Source organism: Aspergillus affinis (assembly GCF_023601865.1).
Source record: "Aspergillus affinis strain CMG 70 chromosome Unknown NODE_157_length_70448_cov_87_304344, whole genome shotgun sequence".
NCBI classification, from domain to species: Eukaryota; Fungi; Ascomycota; class Eurotiomycetes; order Eurotiales; family Aspergillaceae; genus Aspergillus; species Aspergillus affinis.
Window position 1 is genome coordinate 1 of NW_026515938.1, and position 18030 is coordinate 18030.

Genomic DNA, 18030 nt, shown 5'->3' on the forward strand with positions numbered 1-18030 from the left:
TGTGTGTGTGTGTGTGTGTGTGTGTGTGTGTGTGTGTGTGTGTGTGTGTGTGTGTGTGTGTGTGTGTGTGTGTGTGTGTATGTGTGTGTGCGTGTGCGTGTGTGTATGGATGAGTATAACTTACGCTTCTTTGACAATTCCACTTGACGCGAATAATAGCGGCGACAGACCGATGTTTGAGATGATGCTTGCGGCGGAAGAGTTGGACAGAGAAAGTCCGCTGCCGATGATGCGGATGGTGCAGAAGATGGTAAAGAAGAGCCATCCGAGGAGGCCTTGACGGCCATGTTTGACAAGGAGGAAAGCACTGGGGATGATGAGAACGATGTAGATTGCCAAAGTGGCAGCGGTGAGGCCGTCGGTCATGTTGATTGTTATTTTGTATGCGTGATATTCAGTGTGGAGATGTAGCAATTGATATTCTAATTGAGATAGGGTCAATTCTATGGAATATGCAGGGGTTCATCCCCTTTAAATAATCCTTTGAATTTCCAAGGCTGCGCCCCTACATCATCAAAACATTCACCAAGGGACACCGAATATGGGAAGGATGAGGAATAAGTGCTTCGCCCCATGGCATACAGCCATAGCACCGAATTACACTCCTGATCTGGAATAGCTTCGATGATCACTCCCGCTATTAAGCTTTTTTGTGCTAAATAATTCGCTGAAATGTTCACTGTGGTTCCACTTTTCGTTCAACCCGGACCCGCTGGGCTGTGGTTTGAGGCATATTTCATGAATCGACCTGGTGTGTAAATTTTCAAGACTGTTCGCCATGGAGTATACTCCTGCAAGGAGAGTAGAATACTCGGTAGAAGCATAAATCTACCGGGTCCACGGCGCTAACATCTTGCCCACTCTCATACATACGGTGTACACATTTGGTGCTGGTGGAGGAACAGGGTCATTTCGGCCCCCAAACCAACAAGGCAATCAATCCCACGGATCATCATAACGAGCAAAATCAGGGGGGTTCGAACTTTAACAGAGCCCTAAAATTCAACGGATCTTCCATTCAGGGTATCTCATCCCCTGGCCACCGGGCAATGATTGAGGTACGGTTATCCTTCATTGCCACATCGAAATCACACGGCGGCATGACTCTGAAAATGTTCTCCTGCGCAATTTCGATCAATCGCTCCGTTTCGTAACTCGCACAAACAGCCTTCAATTCGTTGAGTCTTTGCATCCACATTATCCATCTTTCCAATTCATGTCCTCTCCACCCCTTGTCGGCGTACTTACTCCCTGGGGCTCCGTGGAGATCGGGATATCGAACTTGAAAATCGACCTTCTGCCGCAGCCGATCAGCCGCATAAATGAACCACATACACGCAGCTCGCATAGCGGCCGACTCGACCAACTCTTCCAGGGGCCGGGTGTCGTTCTCTAACGCCTCTCTCATGACCCAGATCGCTCGTAGAGATCGGTCCATTCGATGGACTTTCTGTGAGTCATTGAACGGTTCTCGAAGCTCAGCCGCTTGGCTCATTTGCGCGACGAACGCATTCAGATTTACCCAGCGATCCTGGCACTCCGGATCCATGTCCGGATCAGTGATGTCTGCAACACCGATAGGTCAGCCAACCATTTAGGATAGAAAGCGCAAACAATCATTGAACAAGATAGGGAGCAACACCCACCATGCCAGTCCCCACCATGTTCATCAAAAGCCTCCAACTCACTCCACCCCGAAGCCGGAAGATCCGTGAACAAGACATCACCTTGATAAGTTAGCGGCTGTCCTGTGACCGGATGCATCACCGTGCGCGTCTGCAGCTCAGCCAGCATCTGGACTAATTTCGTCTGCTTCGATGGAGGAAGACGCTGTGCGAGTTCCAAGAGCGCCCAGCATAGATTTGTATCGACGTTGGCGACGCCTTCTTCTGGATATTTGTCATCAATGATCATAGCGATGTTACATTGGTCGATGATCTGGTTGACGTAGCCTTCTACGCGGGCCTCGGGGTAGTGGACGAACTTGTCGAGGATTTTGAATTCTTCGGAGGACTCTATGGTTTTTATGAAGGAGGCGCGGCCTGCGAGGGCACTGTCGCGAGATGGCATGGTTTTGTCGCAGGAGGTGGTTTGTTAGTTAGGGATTTGGGCAGGCGTTTTTGCTTTGTTTTCGGGTGACTTGGACTAAGGGTGTATGAATAGCAAATCAAGAGGTGGTAAGTGTATTTGAGCAAGTCAAGATAGGGAAGAAGAAAAAGTAATCTAATTAATGAATATGGTACTCAATAGTACCCGTCAAGGGGATAGAGGGAGATATATTCCGAGTTTAACGGCGATTAACAGCCACCAAACAGGGCTGACCGGTACTGTGGTGTGGCAGAAAAATACCGCTACACTAAAAAGGGTCAACCCTTAGTAGTAAGGGCTTTTCTAGTGTATATACGCGGCGACATGTGGCTGTATACATCCTAGATGCAATGGAGATCTGAGGCTTCTTAGATATATGGACTGTCCACTGTCAATAGCAGCTCTGATTCAATGAAAGTATGAATTACCCAATCTAGGAGGCTGTGCACGCACAAATCGAGTGGCAGAATGTGGCGTAGCAGGGCGTGGTCTCCGACACGTTTCCTTTGGGGGCCAAAGCCATACACGGCAGACCTAACAATGTGGGTCGGCCGAATTGGATTCCCGTTATAGAATAATGACCTTGCACTATTAAGAGCGAGGTAATGAGAGGTCAACTACCAGACGATTTGGCGGAACACAGAGCTAACAAGGAAAACCGAAGATTAATTCTATTTTGGGGGTGTTGCAAAGAAAAAGAAGCATTCCTCGGGGTATGCAGGGGTAGTTGACAGGCGGCATCATGTAGTAATTACTGTTTTGGATGCCTGAGGCGTAATGTGCCAAGTATTTCGCCATCTTCATATAAACAACGTCTTTGTTCATTTTTCTTTTATGTTTATTTATGTGCTTAGGGAGCCGAGTCATTAAGATAGGATGCATACACCTAGTTCATAACGGGTATATGCCGTGGTTATGACCATATTCGATTGAATTGTTATGGTTATACACCATGCTATACAGATGGAGGCCAGCCAGGCTTCTCACCGCTCCTCGGGGCCCGCGGACAATGGGCAGGGCAGACGGACGATCGGCGCGGACCGAGTTGCGTCCGGCCTTGGCAGAAATACTGGACCTTACACCCGCGGACATGCTGCCACGACAATACGGATACCCACACACGTCCACAGCGATGCCAATTATGCAGCTACTGGGATGACAGTACTTGATGACATAGAAAATGCATTAAAACCATGAGGATAATGCCTGTCGTTCGAACACATCGCATACAACATACTGGTCGTAGCTGTCCTCCCGGGACCACCCTTCCCGCTCCTGCGAGACAAGAGGTGGGGAGGGATACGTGGCATTACGCCGGCGTTACCAGATCACGGGCAGTTCTGAGACCGCCGCGGCACGTGCTTGGCCCGTCCACAAACATTCCCATCCAGAAGTCTTCCCTTCTCCCTTCGTCCTCTCCTCGTCTCTGATACAGCCACGAAAGGAGCCTCGACGACCCGACGAGGTATCAATCGACAATGAGTGCCACGGGAGCCAAGAAGCCTGAGCTCTCGAGCGACATCGACTTCATCAAGACTCCCGCTGCGAAGCCCTCGGAATTCGCAACCGGCGAGGACTGCGGAATTGCTACGACCAATGTCAGATTTCCCCAAGCCATTGGCCTCTAATTCACCTCGCTCTAGCTTCGCTAACCTCCCCCAAGTCTGCAGCGATCAACAATCCCCCTCTGGCTGCTGACGGTCCCGGCAATGAGAGCTTCTCCAACCTCTTGTTAGCGGGTGCCATCACCGGTGTTCCCGGCCTGCTCACCTTCCTGGTGGGCGGTGGGTTCAAGACCTTCATCTTTTTTGCCCTCGTTTCCGTCCTCCCCGTTCTGGTGGCTTTCTGGACCTGGACCTCCAGCTGCAGCCCCCGCACCAACAACAAGGTTAAATTGCCTGGCCGCCCCGTTGAACACTACGTGACCTTCAAGCGCGAGGAGGACAAGGCAAAATGGCACGGAAAGAACAAGGTTCCTTTGCAGACCTTCGCCGAGATGTACCTGGACGGACTGGTGGACTTCAACGGCGACGTGCTCGAGGTGCTGGAATACCGTCACGACTGGGCAAGCTTCGCTTTCACCTGGGACCTGTTCAAGTTCATCGTTGGCACTTTCTTCGTTGACGTCCTCTTCCACACTAAGGCTCAGGATGAGGAGCAGATTCGCCCCAACTACGACAGCGGTAACGACCACTACGCTTGGTTCCTCGGCCCCCGCATGATCTACACCTCGGGTATTATTTCGGACAATGAACAGGAAGAGACCCTGGAGGAGATGCAGGATAACAAGATGGCGGTCGTCTGCGAGAAGATTGGCCTGAAGGACGGCGAGAAGATGCTGGACATTGGTTGCGGCTGGGGAACCCTGGCCAAGTTCGCCAGTCTGAACTATGGCGCCAAGGTGACCGGAGTTACTATTGCTGAGAACCAGACCGCTTGGGGCAACGACGCTCTCCGCCAGGCCGGCATCCCCGAAGAACAGAGCAAGATTCAGTGCATGGACTACCGTGATATTGTTCGCGAGCGCTATGACAAGATTACGCAGCTGGAGATGGGTGAGCACGTCGGTATCCGCAAACTCACCGGATTCTTCCGCCAGTGCTACGACATGCTCAACGACGACGGTGCCATGTATGTTCAGCTTTCCGGCTTGAGACAGGCTTGGCAGTATGAAGATTTCATCTGGGGTCTGTATCTGAACAAGTACATCTTCCGTGGTGCCGATGCCTCTACTCCTCTCTGGTATTACATCAAGTGCTTGGAACAGGCTGGCTTTGAAGTGAAGGGGTGAGTCTTCTTATCACAGTTCAATTGAGCAAAGCACTAATAACGAATAGAATCGACACTGTCGGTGTCCACTATTCCGGCACCCTCTGGAGATGGTACCGCAACTGGGTTGGTAACGTCGAGGCCATCAAGGCCAAGTACGGACCTAGATGGTACAGAGTGAGTTTTTCCGTCTCCTGGCATTCTGATCAACTCTAACGTGCAATAGATCTGGGAGCTCTTCCTCGCCTGGTCCGTCATTGCCTCTCGCCAAGGTTCCGCCACCTGCTACCAGATGGTTGTCGTCAAGAACCTGAACTCCACCCACCGTATCAATGGCCTTGCCAGCCAGTTCGGTTTGGCCGGTGCCCTTGAAGCGAGCCGCAAGGCCGGCAAGTCTCGCCTTCCTTAGGGGATTCTTGATCTGAATCGCTCATTGAGCACGCCATCCTGATCGGGATATCAAAATTTATGGAGGAGTGATGAAGTTGTTTGTACTATATAGTACTGTACGTCACGTGATTTATGGCTAAATTTGATGTTTAGATAGAATTTAGGAATGAATGGAACGAAGAGATACGAAGCTCTACAGCTGGTCCGATGAAATATGAACTTGTTACAGCTCATGGATATTGCTTTGCAGTCCCTTAATCTGGTTATTCATGCCTTTGAACCCCCAAAGACAAATTGTTACAGTATCAAACACCAAACAGAACGGAGAGAGCAGAACGTCTTTTTATCAAACGAGTTCCAACCGCTAATTCCCGCGAGTATTCTCAACATGCTCTGCCAATTCCACCGTCGCGGTGGCATTCTTCCCGCCCTCCGCATCCTCCGGGACCTTATCTTCCAGCGACGGAACGATACCCACGTTGGACTGCGAGTGTTCGTCCATTCTCTCGCGCTGGAAGAGATTGACGTAGATCGGGAACACCAAGGCCAGGATGTAGCCCATCATGGGAATGGCCATGGCGACGTGGGCGTTCTTTTTGGTCACCACTGTTTGCTCTCGTCAGCATCTCACCAGCCAGCCAGATTCATGGGCAAGTAGAAAGGCGGGGGGAAGGCAAACTAGCACCGCAAACCAAAGGAAAAGAGAAAGAAGGAAACAACATACCAGCACCCATCATAGGCGGAAACGCCGCACCACCACTAATTGCAGCAACCAACATCCCACCCCCACGCTTCGTATGCCTCCCCAAACCCCTCATACTCATCGTAAAGATCGTCGCGAAGCAACAGCTCTCAAACACAAACACCATAATCAACATCCCCACACTGGTCGTACCTGTCGTCTTCATCGCCGCAATCGAGAACACAAAACAAGCCGTCAGATAAGCCGTCAGCATATATCGTGGCTTGAAGGCGGGGATCATCATCAGTCCGCCGGCGATGAATCGGTTGAATGCGTACACGGCCTGGGCGATGGCGAAGAGATCGCTGGCGAACGCTTTGTCTTTGCCGGCTTCCATGGCGAAGTTGATGAAGTAGTTTGCGACGGAGACTTGCGCGCCGATGTAGCAGAATTGAGAGAACACGCCGAGGAAGAGTGTGTATTGTTTCTTGAGGGGACCGGTGTCGGTGTCGGAGATTTCGGCTTCTTGGGCGCTCATGTCGGCGTCTGGGGAGGAGGTTAGGTGGGTTTAGTGGGATGGGATTCAGGTGGCGATTGGGGGTAAATATGAACGAACCTGTGATTTCAGGGAAAGGAGCCAGGAGGAACAGAATGACTAGGAGAGCGACGAAGCCCGCGACACCGAGGTAGACCCATTGGACGTTGTTGAGACCCTGATCGTCATCCACTGGGATCAAATGATATCACTCAGTAAATTACCCGAGTCATACCAGGAACCTATGGAATGATAGACATACCGGTATGCGCAAAAAACACCCGGCTCGCCAACAACGGCGCCACGAAGCCTCCCACGCCCTGCACCGCCTGAGCCAAGTTCAAACGCACCTCAGAGTACTTAGGAGGACCACAGATAGCAAGAAACGGATCCGCTGCCGTCTCGAGCGTCGAAAGACCCGCGCCGACAATGAACATAGACCCACAGAAGCCGCCAAACGACTTCTTCACCCCTGACGGCCAGAAGATCAGACATCCCACAGCGAGAACCACGAGCCCTGTGATGAACGTCAAACGGAAGCCAAAGCGACGCAGGATCCAACCGGAGATGGTCAGCGGACAGACAAAGTATGCGCCGAAGTAGGCGGCCGAGAGACCGGAGGCTTTGGCCGGGGTGATATTAAGGGTGGATTGGAAGTGAGAGTTGAGGACATCGAGGAGGCCGTAGCCGAAGCCCCAGAGAAAGAAAAGGATGGTGACTGATTTGACGTTAGTACACGGGACCCCGATCAGTCGTTCACTATCTCTAAATCACATACCGAGAAAATTCGGGAATAGAGACTGCTTTGTCGTGAGACGACCAGCATGCGTCACCTGGTCGTCTGAGACGGTGATCTTGTGTTTGAAGAGACCCATCTTAATACTTAGGGGTGCTCAGGCTGTCCGATGAGTAGATGTCACAAAACTCTCCCCTGATCCCCAGATAGGGCCATGGTCTTATATACAGCGTTTGACCAGAATGCGGTGTCAGTGCATAAGCGTGTTTTCCCCGGGCGAACCCCAGGCACTCCAACCTTTTCCACATGGTTGAGATTTACGATTTCAATCTCCTCAATAATCTGCAATAATACTCGGGTCAGTTCGCACCGAAGATGTCAGCGCCAAGGGGATACTTAATGAATCATTGGTCCGGCTGGTTTGTGGCGTTGAGCCAGACCAGATACGACGGCAGCTAACAGGGGCAAGATGGAGGCGTGTGATCCATCCCAGGCATTTCCGATCACGAGAGAAATAACAGACGAGGAGTGATTTTGGTTATATTCGTGTGCTATAGGGAGAATGAAGGGAGGTGCTCGTCGGCGATGCATGCCTGCGCTCAATATCAAGTGCATAGAGATGATAGCTTGGAGAAAGTTCGTCAACTTCCAACCAAGCTTTCAATGTTTTTATTCTCGATTAAATGGAAGCCTCGCGGCATAAAGAACCGCCACCGAACTCGGAATATCCGAAGCATGGCAGAGCCAAACGTAAATCCCTTCATAGGTCAAGACAAAAGCGAAGGATGTAACGAGTACGGGGCACGGGAACCCCAGACCCCAGACCGAACCCCAGAGCTTTCCCCGCATGTCTACACTTGCCGCCCCCTTTTCCCGGGTGGTGTGCGCTAGAGGCCAGTCAGTCCAATGGAAGTCTTCACTTTACTCTTGTATCGGGGATTTGGGTTTTTCTTTCGGGCCTTCGGTTGATGAAGCACGGACCTGAATGACTGCCCCCGATAGTGGGGTTATTCGAGCCCGATAGGGAGGGAGTTGGGTTCGTGAGAGATGCAGTCTGATAGGCGTGAAGGTTGATTCTTTTATGCCATGGCTTTACATGTAAATTGTTGGCGCTAATGGATATCAATTTTCCATTGGTTTCTTTAACGTAGACTCAGGAATACGAGTACGCACAAGAGGGTCACTTGTTGTGTTTATCTTTTGTCTGCCCTATTTCATGTTGTTGACACATCCCTTATCACATTCATCAACATAGCCATGTAGATAAGATAAAATAGGTGGAATCTAGAGAAATTGCATATTTGAGAAGGAAATTTAGTCAAATCTAATATAAGAGAGAGGGCTTCCTCATGGAACTGAATGGAACCTCCAAATAATCTTGTCAAGTCCGTAAATCATATATGATTACTCTCACTTAACAGGCGGTTTAGGCTCAACCAAGCTTCGGTTTATTTCTAGTATGCGACCCACTAAAATATCATTCCTACTGCCAAAGATATAAAATGACTCAAAGTTTACAGAATATTCCACAATTTATATGATTTCATGTTATTTAGCTAAAAATAGTAGATTCATCCCATAACTATCATCTCGCTGACTCCTTTGCTTCGTATAATACTCATCGAATTAAAACGCTTACCCTGTTATCAACTAGGTAAAAATAAAGTCACAGTGAACCTTTCTTTTATAGTCAAGTTGAAATACAATTGCCCTGTTCGGTTTGCCTGCAGTAGTCACCGCAGCTTTCCTATTCACTATGGTCAACATGGTCTCCGTCCCACACTGATTCATTCACTCACTCACTCTCTCTCTTTATCTCTCCCCCTCTGTCTCCCTCTGTCTCCCTCTATCTCCTTTCCTCTCGCCCTCTGTCTCCCTCTGTCTCCCTCTATCTCCTTTCCTCTCCCTCCCTCCCTCCCTCTCTACGCGCCTGATTATAATCGACACGGCGACCCTACAGCATCGGTCATCAAAAAGATGTCTTGTCACATATTCGTCTACCTGTTCTTCGCCCTCATTCAATATGTGGCCTCCGATGTTGCACCAATAACCGATTTTGTCGCTTACCAAGGTGGACAATTTGGTCTCAGGCCCAACCAGACCTACCACACGTCAAATATAATATCTCCGGTCTTTCTAGTCAATACCTGGGACAAGGCATCGGTGGATAATGCCTCACACATCTTTCTGGCTTATGCGAGCAATCCCGAGACAGGTGTTGGGATGTTTTTTTCAGCGAGCGACCTCAGTCTCGTGTGGTTCCAAGACGAAACTCGGGAAAACAAGGTCAACAATGTAGGAGTTCAACAGTTCCAGGGAAATGACTACCTGACTGTCTGGGTTGGAAAACAAACAGAGGGTCACGGAAACGGAAAGTGGCTCATGCTAAACTCCTCTTACGACATCGTCCACACTATTACAACCAATGGGCTCCCGATCGGCGCTGATATTCATGAGTTTCGTCTTACAAACGAAGGAACGGCCTTGATTACGGCGTATAATCCCATCCACTATGACCTGAGGACAGTCGGAGGATCGGAATGGGACACGCTGTTGGATAGCGTCTTCCAGGAAGTGGATGTTATAACTGGCAGAGCACTTTTTACGTGGCACGCCATCGACCATTTCAGCATTGCGGACTCGTGTGTTCCTTATTACAAGGGGCCTGACGGCTGGGACTGGTGTCATATCAACAGCATACAAACGGTAAATAGCCATCAGTAAATGCTAGATGAGGCATATTCGACATACTGACCCATTCTAGACCCTCGATGGGCATTATGTGGTCTCTTTTAACTTCTGCAGTATGGTCGTTTATATCAACGGCACCAACGGCAACCCCATCTGGATCATGGGTGGGAAGAAGAACCAATTTACCGACAGCGTCAGCGGAAGAGTGCCCGACTTCGCCTTCCAGCATCATGCGGTCTTCCACGACAAGGAATTGAAACACTTGACTATGTTCGACAACCACGTGCGTAACACCTCGCTTGGTTGTACTTTCAACTGTTCGACCGCTCGGTTCTTTACAATCGACTACGCGACAATGTCAATGTCTAGCGTTCGTCAACTTTCACATCCCAAAGGCCTGCAGTCGATAGTGATGGGAAATGTGGAGAGTTTACCGGAAGGCAACACTCTTGTTAATTGGGGACATAATACTGCACTGACAGAGCACACGGCAGCCGGAGAGGTCGTCTTAGACCTCCAATTTGGTGTACTTGGATCCGCGCTAGGATCCTACCGTGCCTACAAAAAGAATTGGAAGGGATATCCCACGACGGACCCGACTATCGTGGTGCGACGCCAGAACGCCTCTTCGCCTGAAATTCTTTATGTGAGCTGGAACGGCGCAACGGAGGTGAAGTGCTGGGGGTTGGTAAGTTTTGCGATACCATCTTTCGTCAAAACTGATGTTAACGTCAGTTTTCTATTCGTTCTTAGCTGGCCTCAGCTTCGGTCAATCCTCTTCGTCGAGTAACGCTTGTCGATGCGGTTCCACGCGCAGGGTTCGAAACGGCTATTCTTGTGCGCTCCCCGGAGCGGTATATCCGTGCTGTAGGCTTGGATGCTCAGAGAGAGGTTCTTGGCATGTCCACCATCTGGGATCGAGAGACACAGTCGATGGTGAACATTGAGAATTGTTGGCAATTTGAGCGCAAATGCCTATATTTTCACGCTGACCAATCGATGGTGGCAACAATTAGGTCTTGTAATTGTATCGGGGAATCTGTCTGAGTGGAAATCTGACGTTTGATCATTTCGAATACGATTCAATTTTTTGTTCGGTTGATTGCCATGTTTGCGAGAAAGAAGCTGTACCCAGATTTATTGATGTAAAAATGTCAGCTTATCCAGTGAGGTTTCAATGACTTTCCCGATCTATAAAGAGTGTGGTGCCTGAGGACTGCCTGCAAACCGGCCGAGAGCTGGGCGTCTGACGTCATCCGCTGCCAACGAGGGGGCGATGCCAACGCAGCTAAACAACCCCGGACTCTTCGCCCACTCTCCATCTTTCATCATCATACTCTCCCCCAGGTTTGTCGAAATGGCCTTTGCGCGCAGATTAGCCATTCTCCCTGGAGGCCTAGGTTGGTTTTGACTCCTACGTCAGTCCCAATCGCTCCACTAACCCGCCCTACAGGTGGCCTCGGCTCCAGCATTGGCAAACGTCTCCGCGAACAAGGAGCCCGACTAGCAATTCTCTACGCCCCATTCGAAGCCTCTCGTCGAGACCAGCTACTTGAGGAAGGCTACGGAGCCACGCACAGCAGAGATGAAATCCGGACATACGAATGCGACATCACATCGCCGGAATCTGTGCAGTCGGTGTTCGGCACGCTGGAGACGGAGATGGTCTCTCCATCTTCATCCTCTGTGCCAGATCGCGTCTTCCCTAGCATCCTGATCAACACGGCTGGATATGTATCTCTCAGCGATATGGAGATCACGCCTCCTGAAGATACCATGAAACATCTTACTACCAACGTACTGGGGCCGATGATGTGCTCTCAGGCCTTCGCGCGGCTGTATTTCGCGGCCTCAAAAACCGCGGAGTCTTCGACTAGTCCGCCAGCTCCGGGCCGCATCGTGAATATTGCGTCTCAGGCCGCGCATATCGCGTTGCATCGGCATGGCGCTTATTGTGCGTCGAAAGCGGCACTACTGGGTTTGACTCGCAGCATGGCGTCTGAGTGGGGAGGTCGTGGCATTACGGCGAACAGTGTCTCGCCTACCGTGGCATGGACGGCATTGGGGAAGAAAGCCTGGGGGGAGGACTCAGTCCGGGAGGCGTTCTTGAAGAATATCCCAACGGGGAAGTTTGCTTTGCCTGAGGAGGTTGCAGATGCGGCGGTTTTCTTGTGTCAGGTGAGTTCCACATACCCTTGCTTGTAGCGATTTGTCCTAATGTTTGGAATAGGACTCGAGTGGTATGATCAACGGCGCGGATATCCGTGTCGATGGGGGGTATACCATTCGGTGAATGCTGCTCTGGGGTAGATGCAGGGCAATAGGGTCATCTAGTAAACGGTAAATAGAATTAAATTCGGCTATTTTTACAGATGGGTCTTTTGTATCGACATTCGACGGCTTGGTGGGTTGATAGGTAGGTCCACGTGAGGATGCCCGTGGGATGATCTTGTTGTTGGTCCACGACCGATGACCGATTTCATCTTTGACGGCATGGAAGTTCCGTTGAAGGCTACAGACATACCAAATATGCAGAAAAAGCAACAAACAACTATTGACAGTCAGCCCGGGTTTTATTAGTGCATCAGACAATCCGACTCCAAAGACTCATCCCCTTTTCGTATCGTCTAGTATGCGCATAAATTACGAATCTGACATTCTTGAAGCCCTTCCTGAATGAAAAACATTCTTTTGTTGTGTCCTCGAGATTCGCAGGCTTACTGACAGGGCGCCGGTAGGCCTTGAAGCCGTACCAACGCAACTACTGCACTAGCCACCATCTTTTCTATAGCAAAAATGTATGAAATTTCTGACTGAAACACTTGGGGATAGAGCAACCTGAAAGTTACGCGAAGCAGATTCCATCGAATACCAGGTGCTCTTTCCTTTTCACAGTCTCGACCTTGACCGTATGCCAAATCGTACGCCAGTTTTTCCAATTGAGATAGATCGCTCCAAGACTTCCTTGGTCGGGGCTGACGAGGAGTCTCGAGAATGCGGAGGTCTACTGCCGCGCTTGAAATAATACACAGAAAACTTTCCGAGACAGAAGCTCCCGTGCTTGGTGGTAGGAGGGGCGGCCAGGAAACTCGCAGGCCGTCGAGCGTCCCGTCAAACTGTCGTTTACCAACTGTATAGGGCTCCTGCGGTTTAAGCTCGACCCCTCTGGGCGAGCTTCCCGTTACCAGACTTATCGATCCAGCCACATTGATGTTGAACAGTGAGACAAATGGTACGTTTCCCTCATTTTGTAGCTTGATTTGGACATAATCTCCATCATTGATATGGACGGTGCCGTCTAGGGGCAGCTTTTCTCGGTTGCGAAACGTTTCGAAAGCTACCCGGAGATTGTGCTCTAAGACCTCCCCATCAGCTGCCTTGAGATTGAGGAGGTGGCTCGCTCGAGATAATAAGCTTGCTTGGTTAGCTGCCTGCTTCACGGCTTCGTACTTGTCGGTGGACCCAAAGCCGAAGGAGGCACAGACTGACAAGACGCGTCCGACAAGACAATCCGTTGTCCTTCAGCGTGAATATGAGCAAATTCCTTCTCATGATCTCCGTCGTCGATTAGTCGAATATGAGCACGATCGGTTATCAGATGTGAATACTCCGCTAGGTCTTCTGACATCGTAACCAGATATTGAGAGGGAGAACTCTTTTATTAGAAAGGCACAGCCGTCTGCCAGGCTGAGTCGTTCAAGGCCTATATTTTGATATGCCTTCAGAACAGCCTCAAAGGCCCCGACTGCCTTTACTGATGCAATGCCGATCTTCTCCCTAGGAATCGCCTCGTGATATCCGTATGGCATGATTATATATTGGTTGTTTTCATGTACCGCAGCCAAACGACCAGCCTTGAGAATAAGCGTCTCACCCTCCAGCCTTACGGGAACTGCGGCGAAGCTTTTCCTCTCCAAGGGGAACATGACGTGTTCATGGGGGCCCTCAACGTGTGGGCGTTGGTCGGGAAAGTCAATCGCCTCTAGCTCCGAGACTCTCATCATGATCTTCCGCCATGACACCTCCACGGGGCGTGATAGAAACTGACGCATGACCTCCACCAGGGCTTCCGTCATCGCTCCTTGACCTCCAAGCGGCCCGATTTGGTTTTCCCAAGCTGTTTCTCTACCGGCACACGCGACAATTCGTACTAGATGTGGATTGCCCTCCAGACTGGTGATCTTAGATGGGTCCAGCTTTCCATCACTCTGAAGCTGTCGCGTACGATTCTCGAGCACCTCTGAACGAAGTCTGGACACCCCCTTAGGGACGGCATTTCCACCATTTAGCAAGTTCCGTGCGATCTTGCCCGAATGGCAACAATCAAAGACGGCCGTCACATTACGGGTCCGCTCGGTAATCTGGTGAAAGTAGGAGGAGATTTCAACGTCCAGAATACCATTCAACCGTTTCTCGCAGTAATTATAATCATTCGGCACAAGATACTGGTAGCGCCGTCCGCGTCCCCGGGGGAGGGCTCCACCAAGCCGCCATGCCCAGAGTAATAGAAAAAGACAGTATCATCCTTCTCAATTTGTTTGCTGAATTTGTGGACAGTCGAAGCGATGAAGTCCAGCTTCACCATGACCATCCACAATTAGCCAAGGAGTATGATCGTCTACGCCAGGTCTTATCACATCCCCTCAAGGACTCGGCCGAACGAGCCACCAAGCTGTCCAACGTGATTAAATGGAAGCAAGATGCTCCTAGACAGCTCGATGCCTGCTTAGTCGAGATCCGCAGCAAGACTGGATATGAAAACTTTCACTTAGAGCCCGCCTTTTCTGATCCCATAGCTCAAGCTGTTGAGGGTCCTATCGTAACTATCAACGTTACGGAATTGGCTAGTGATGCGATCATTCTGCTGAGTCAGGAGATTCACGTTCTCAATTTACCTGGAATGCATACTTCCATTTCATCTCATTTTGGTCTATCCACCCTCCTAGGGCGCTTTCGGAATCTAGGTGACAGGGGTAGCCATCGGGATATGCAAGGCGAGATGGACACGCTGAACTCCGTCCCCGAACCGCTTCTGTCCTATTATCGCACCTCCTCCCTTGCCTGGTTGTGGGAATGTTGTGTTTGTCCAGTACTAGGCAAAATTGAGGCCCTAACTTCGTCGACCCCGAGTTCGGACTGTCCCTTGAATCGCATTTGGTGGATCGGAACTGGAGTCGCCAGCTCCCTGCCATTTCACGCCGTTGGACATGGACCCGAGCAGCCCACTGAAAACACCATGCACCGTGTGATCTCCTCTTACACGCCTACCATCAAGGCGCTCACCTATTTTCGATCCTGCCTGAATAAAATAACAGCTACAACCCTCAATCAGGACGTTCAATCCTCAATCACCATCGTGGCTATGCCTACCACTCCGGCTGGGAGATCACTTCCGGGAGTCTTTCAAGAGATCGAAGTCATTCAGAAGGCCGCTGCTGCTGTTTCTGCCGCATACAAGGTCCAGGTAGAGCACCAACCGGGGGCTGAAGCCATTCTAGAGGTCATGAAGAAGCATAATATCATTCACTTTACCTGTCACGGATCTTGTGACCCGGGCAACCCGTCCGAGAGCCATCTTCTTCTCCAGCACCACAGCAACAGTGACAACCCATCGTCGACTCCCGGTGTCGAGAGACTGACAGTCCAACAGATCTCCGATCATGTCGCCAGTCAAGCGCGAATCACATTCTTGTCTGCTTGCTCAACAGCCCAGATCACCGCAGAGAAGCTCACGTACGAAGCTATTCACCTGGCTAGCGCTTTTCAGGTTGCTGTTGGACACCTGATTGCGTCGATGTGGTCAGCGAACGATGATGCTTGTCCGGAAGTCGCCCGACATTTTTATGGCCAGCTTCTGGCCCAGTTTCAGGAAGGCAGAATCCCGTTCTCGAATCGATCAGTGGCCGAAGCCTTGCACAATGCTGTATGGCATTAAGGAGTACAAAAGCCACGACCAGAACCGGAAGAGGAAAGACCAAGACAGGTGATATGAGAAATCAGTCACAGCCTGAACTATTGCCGCCACTACCCGATACTTTGCGACTATCGCAGTCTGTTCATGACACATCAGGTGACCACAGGCTCACGTCCTCCGGGACCTGAGCATTCATTCGAAAACGAATATTCTTCATCTCAGCCCTTGCTAATAGGCCAGACACCAGATAATGTGGACCCAGTATTATCACCCCAATTTCTAAACGACCTTTACATGGGTAGCGTTCACCTGGATACTGAAAACACGGACGAATGAATCTTTTGGTTTCTATCCAATCCTATAATTCAAGGATTCCTTCATCATAAACATGAAACTAAACTAGCTCAGTCGTCAACTTCCCTGTATTCGCGCCCTCGAACAACCTCATCCAAACAGCGGGAATATCTTCAAATTTAGCCTGCACGACCGTCTCCGTTGCATCATCCACCTCAATCTTTCCATCTTTCCAGGCCTCAACCAGAACCTGAGTGGCCTCGGCGATCTTGGGGAAGTAATCGAAGATCAGGAATCCATGGATGGTGATGCGGTTGGATATCACCTCCTATGACTAGGTTAGTACTCTCTACTCGGCCGAGTACCCCATAGCTGATCCTATGATCAAGCTTGACGAAAAGAAGAGGAATAGACATACATAAAAGTTCTTCAACCCTACTGGGTCTCCGTCACGGTTATAGTTTGCAATAGTACCGCTAATCAATCAGTTAGTGTCAATCATCCCAACCTTAAGACAGACCCCCGGGGAAGAAGAACATACCAAGCAGCAATCCGTCCATACCGCTTCACTCTGAGGAGCATGAGATCGAGGATCTTTCCACCAACGTTATCTAGGTAAACAGCTCGTCAGTTGATGTCACCTACTTGATGTCTTTCTGGGAGGGAGGGAGAGGATATGCAGAATCCTAACTCACCGAAGTAAACCTCGACAAAGCCTTCTGTCTCGCGGAAGAGATCCTCTTCGAAAGACTCCTTCCGGTAGTTGATACACACGTCCGCACCGAGCTTCTCGGCCCAGCGACATTTCTCATCCGTGCCGGCGATGCCGATGATCTGTTCGTCACCCGTTAGCATACTTCCATTTTCCTCGCCACCGTCACAATAACCACCCCGTCATTTAACACCAATTCCTCCACTTTTCCAACATAGATGAAACGAAAAGAAGGGAAAGACTAACCCTCTTACAACCCACAATCTTTCTCGCGATCTGCACAACCATACTCCCAACCGCGCCAGCCGCACCACTAACAACAAGGGTATCCTCCTTCCCCAGCTTCACAACCTCCACGAGGCCATAATAAGCCGTCAAGCCGGGTAAGCCAAACGAGCCCAGAAAATGCGTATCCCTGAGTCCCTCCAAACTCCCAATGACGGTACAATCCTCGATGTTGGCAACAGTGTACTCGCTCCATCCGGTGCGCGCGAACACTCTCGACCCTGGTTTCAGTCGATCTTCGTCTCCAGAGGCCACGACTTCGGCGATACCGGTGGAGCCCATGACTTCGCCGACGTTGATGGGTGGGACGTATAGACGGGCTGGGTCCGCGGTGGCGGAGATCCAGCCGCGTTGGGCGGGGTCATTGGAGAGGTAGATTGTTTTGAGGAGGGCTTGGGAGGGGCCTGGGGAGGACAATGGGGTATTTTTAAGGGTGAATGTTGGTGGAATTTCGGGGGATAGGGATTTAGAGCTGTTAGGAAGGATGGGGAGATGGGAGTGTGGTTTGTGGGATAAGGTCCATTGTTTGGTGGTGGATGGGATTGGGGCCATTTTGTAGATGGGTGAACTTTGTTCAATTAACTTTTTCTGTTTATTTCAGATGAAAGGGGCGCGTGAAGATAGATACTATGATCGGGAAACGATGGACGTTATATAGATATCTCGGTCCTCGGTGTTGTGATCCTGGTCATCCTTCATTACAAATCGAATGCGGAGACGAGTAGATTTGTCAGTAGGATTGCGTTTCATATATGCATGTTGCTTGCTTGGGTTCCACCTTGGCTATTTCCGACTCGTATGATTCCCAGTGCTCGGTGTTGGTTCTACCTCAGATCTACCGAGTACCGAACTCTACGCCCAATCCAAGCACAACACCAAAACGAAAAGTTTATAATAAATCATCACATTGGAATCAAATGTTTAAAATTTTTTA

At 50.2% G+C, this 18030-nt stretch overlaps 8 protein-coding genes across 8 annotated transcripts; 3 read left to right on the top strand and 5 right to left on the bottom strand.

Annotated features, from left to right (window-relative positions):
• On the bottom strand, nt 1-366 carry KD926_002589 (uncharacterized protein; the record flags this gene model as incomplete). Its single annotated transcript, XM_053094284.1, has 1 exon — nt 125-366. A coding segment is annotated over one exon (242 nt), but the record flags the coding sequence as incomplete, so codon positions are not given.
• Nucleotides 367-1018: 652 nt separating this feature from the next.
• KD926_002590 (DUF3632 domain-containing protein) lies at nt 1019-2070 on the bottom strand (the record flags this gene model as incomplete). The annotated part of the gene is made up of 2 exons (XM_053094285.1): nt 1019-1566; nt 1647-2070. The coding sequence occupies 2 exons, from the start codon at nt 2068-2070 to the stop codon at nt 1019-1021; spliced, it is 972 nt and encodes a 323-aa protein (XP_052950906.1).
• A 1496-nt stretch (nt 2071-3566) lies between these two features.
• Nucleotides 3567-5266, top strand: KD926_002591 (S-adenosyl-L-methionine-dependent methyltransferase; the record flags this gene model as incomplete). Its single annotated transcript, XM_053094286.1, has 4 exons — nt 3567-3686; nt 3752-4875; nt 4926-5034; nt 5084-5266. 4 exons carry the CDS (start codon nt 3567-3569, stop codon nt 5264-5266), a joined length of 1536 nt encoding a protein of 511 aa, XP_052950907.1.
• Nucleotides 5267-5611: 345 nt separating this feature from the next.
• KD926_002592 (uncharacterized protein) lies at nt 5612-7339 on the bottom strand (the record flags this gene model as incomplete). The annotated part of the gene is made up of 5 exons (XM_053094287.1): nt 5612-5853; nt 5972-6475; nt 6546-6656; nt 6727-7182; nt 7243-7339. The coding sequence occupies 5 exons, from the start codon at nt 7337-7339 to the stop codon at nt 5612-5614; spliced, it is 1410 nt and encodes a 469-aa protein (XP_052950908.1).
• Nucleotides 7340-9177: 1838 nt separating this feature from the next.
• Nucleotides 9178-12184, top strand: KD926_002593 (putative short-chain dehydrogenase/reductase; the record flags this gene model as incomplete). Its single annotated transcript, XM_053094288.1, has 6 exons — nt 9178-9906; nt 9965-10579; nt 10645-10827; nt 11180-11291; nt 11345-12069; nt 12122-12184. The coding sequence occupies 6 exons, from the start codon at nt 9178-9180 to the stop codon at nt 12182-12184; spliced, it is 2427 nt and encodes an 808-aa protein (XP_052950909.1).
• A 424-nt stretch (nt 12185-12608) lies between these two features.
• Nucleotides 12609-14285, bottom strand: KD926_002594 (uncharacterized protein; the record flags this gene model as incomplete). The annotated part of the gene is made up of 2 exons (XM_053094289.1): nt 12609-13375; nt 13565-14285. 2 exons carry the CDS (start codon nt 14283-14285, stop codon nt 12609-12611), a joined length of 1488 nt encoding a protein of 495 aa, XP_052950910.1.
• Nucleotides 14286-14383: 98 nt separating this feature from the next.
• On the top strand, nt 14384-15826 carry KD926_002595 (CHAT domain-containing protein; the record flags this gene model as incomplete). Its single annotated transcript, XM_053094290.1, has 1 exon — nt 14384-15826. One exon carries the CDS (start codon nt 14384-14386, stop codon nt 15824-15826), a length of 1443 nt encoding a protein of 480 aa, XP_052950911.1.
• A 373-nt stretch (nt 15827-16199) lies between these two features.
• KD926_002596 (MDR family NADP-dependent oxidoreductase) lies at nt 16200-17648 on the bottom strand (the record flags this gene model as incomplete). Its single annotated transcript, XM_053094291.1, has 5 exons — nt 16200-16427; nt 16518-16575; nt 16641-16710; nt 16795-16933; nt 17058-17648. The coding sequence occupies 5 exons, from the start codon at nt 17646-17648 to the stop codon at nt 16200-16202; spliced, it is 1086 nt and encodes a 361-aa protein (XP_052950912.1).
• Nucleotides 17649-18030: the final 382 nt, after the last annotated feature.